The 2,300-nt window shown below is 39.9% G+C and overlaps 1 protein-coding gene across 1 annotated transcript in view; it reads left to right on the top strand.

The window, feature by feature from the left end:
- The window catches only part of LOC108576040 (toll-like receptor 9), a 2,125-nt gene extending 2,002 nt beyond the window's left edge, over positions 1 to 123 (top strand). The window contains 1 exon segment of the mRNA XM_017938984.1: positions 1 to 123. This exon segment is cut by the window's left edge and continues 14 nt beyond it. Coding sequence (XP_017794473.1) covers positions 1 to 123 — 123 coding nt within the window.
- Positions 124 to 2,300: the final 2,177 nt, after the last annotated feature.

Here is a 2,300-nt window from a genome sequence, read left to right as displayed (position 1 = left end):
GGTCACTGGGACATCAGGCGAAAGAACCGGGACACGGTCACATACACGAACGTCGACGAGACGTCGAACGATTTGGTGAGAATTCTGGCGGTCGGCGATTCGGTCGAACGTAACGAGGAGTGAACGATGAAGCGAGTTCGAACGAACGGCTAGAAACGTATTACCTTAGAATAAGCGATCATTTCTCTAAAGAGGAAAACAGATCACTCGTTAATAACCCCGGTTTATTTAGCTCCGAAATGAAGAGTTCGATCGGGTTGGAATTTCGTGTTGATTAATGTACAGGGTGGTTCCAAATTAGAGAGAAATTCAAAGAAAAAAAAAGCACGTTTATTCTTATCACCGAAATGGCGTAGTGTTGGATTTATTGTTACATTGCGTATAGCAACTGCTATATTAGCTCCGGGGATCCATGTGACGAACCGTTTGATCGTATTGGAATTTCGCCGTTAACCAATGTACAGGGTGATTCAAAATTGGGGGAAAATTTGAATAGTGGTTGAAGCTTTTGAATACGAAAATATACATTTATTCTTGTTATTGAAATGATACGGTACCGGACGTATTGTTACGCTATTCAATCGGATTGGAATTTCGTGTAAACTAATGTACAGGGTGCTTCAAAATTAGGGGGAAATTCGAACGGTGGTTGAAACCTTTGACTGCGAAAAACATGAAAAGACACACTTATTCTTGTCACTGAAATAATATAGTATTGGACAGATTGTTACATTGTTCAATTGGATTGCAATTTCGTGAAAAGTGATGTACAGGGTGTTTCAAAATTAAGAAAAAATTTGAACGGTGGTGGAAACCTTTAACTGCGAAAAAACACATTTATTTTCATTATTGAAATGATATACTATTGGACGTATTATTGCACTGTTCAATCGGATTGCAATTTCGTGTAAGTCAATATACAGGGCGCTTCAAAATTAGGGAGAAACTGGAACGGTGGGTACAACTTTTGATTGCGAAAAAATATGAAAAAACAGATTTATTCTTATAACTAAAATGGTATAGAATTGGACGTATTGTTGAATTATTCAATCGGATTGGAAATTCGCGTATCATATACAGGGCGCTTCAAAATTAAGGAGAAACTGGAACGGTGGTTGAAACTTTTAACTGCGAAAAAACACATTTATTTTGATTATTGAAATGATATAGTATTGGACGTATTGTTACACTGTTCAATCGGATTGCAATTTCGTTTAAGTCAATATACAGGGCGCTTCAAAATTAGGGAGAAACTGGAACGGTGGGTACAACTTTTGATTGCGAAAAAATACATTTATTTTTATTATTGAAATGATACAGTATTGGACGTAGTATTGCACTGTTCAATCGGATTGCAATTTCGTTTAACCCAATATACAGGGCGCTTCAAAATTACGAAAAAATTCGAATGGTGATCGAAACGTTTGATAGCGAAAAAATATGAAAAAGCAGATTTATTCTTGTCAATTGCAATTTCGTTTAACCCAATATACAGGGCGTTTCAAAATTACGAAAAACGTCAAACGATGGCTAAAACCTTCGACTGCGAAAAAAACACTCATTCTTATCATTGAAACGATATAGTATTAAACACATTGCACTGCGCAGAGCAACCGTTGACCTAACGGAACGTCATAAATTTTTCACGCTAGAAATGCACACTTGTCTCTGATCTCCAGAAACAACAGCGGATAGTTACCCATCGATGCGCGCCGGAGTCAAAGGGTTCAATTATAATTTTACACACATTGCACGCAAACGATATCTACGTATACAGAGGGGTGTTTCCTTTAGAAGCTAATCTAATCCATAGGATATCAATTTCGAGGCGTCGAAGTATTGAACCTCGCGTGAACTCTTCAGATACGAATAATCTCCGCGAGGAGGGAATAGAGTTCACGAACCTTCCGTCGATTAGCACACTTATTCTTCTCTCATCATCCCGAACAAGTGCAATTTTCCTCGCCGTACGTACACATTTACCTCCGAAAATTTTTGAACCAGCCTGTACCGAGCCAATTTTCCACGGCCTCCTCTCTATACAAAGCCACCCACGGAACGACGAGAATTAACGATGTCTTCATATATAAATAGATTTAACGAGTAACATTGTACAGCGGGAGAGCGTGAATAGGGCTTTGTCGGGTCGGGCCACGCGTCGAAACGCGGAAAAACGAGCCGGTAAATACGCTCGTTTACCGCTGTGCATCCTTTTAAAAGCTCGAAAAACAGCGAGCAGAACGTAGGTACGAGTGGTCGAAAGGAACGTCTGAAGTGGCGGCGGCGGCGACGGCGGCGGC

Source organism: Habropoda laboriosa, unplaced genomic scaffold (genome assembly GCF_001263275.1).
Source record: "Habropoda laboriosa isolate 0110345459 unplaced genomic scaffold, ASM126327v1 scaffold309, whole genome shotgun sequence".
In the NCBI taxonomy this organism is placed as follows: domain Eukaryota; kingdom Metazoa; phylum Arthropoda; class Insecta; order Hymenoptera; family Apidae; genus Habropoda; species Habropoda laboriosa.
Note: the sequence above shows the minus strand (reverse complement) of the source record. Positions and strands in the feature narration are given on the sequence as shown.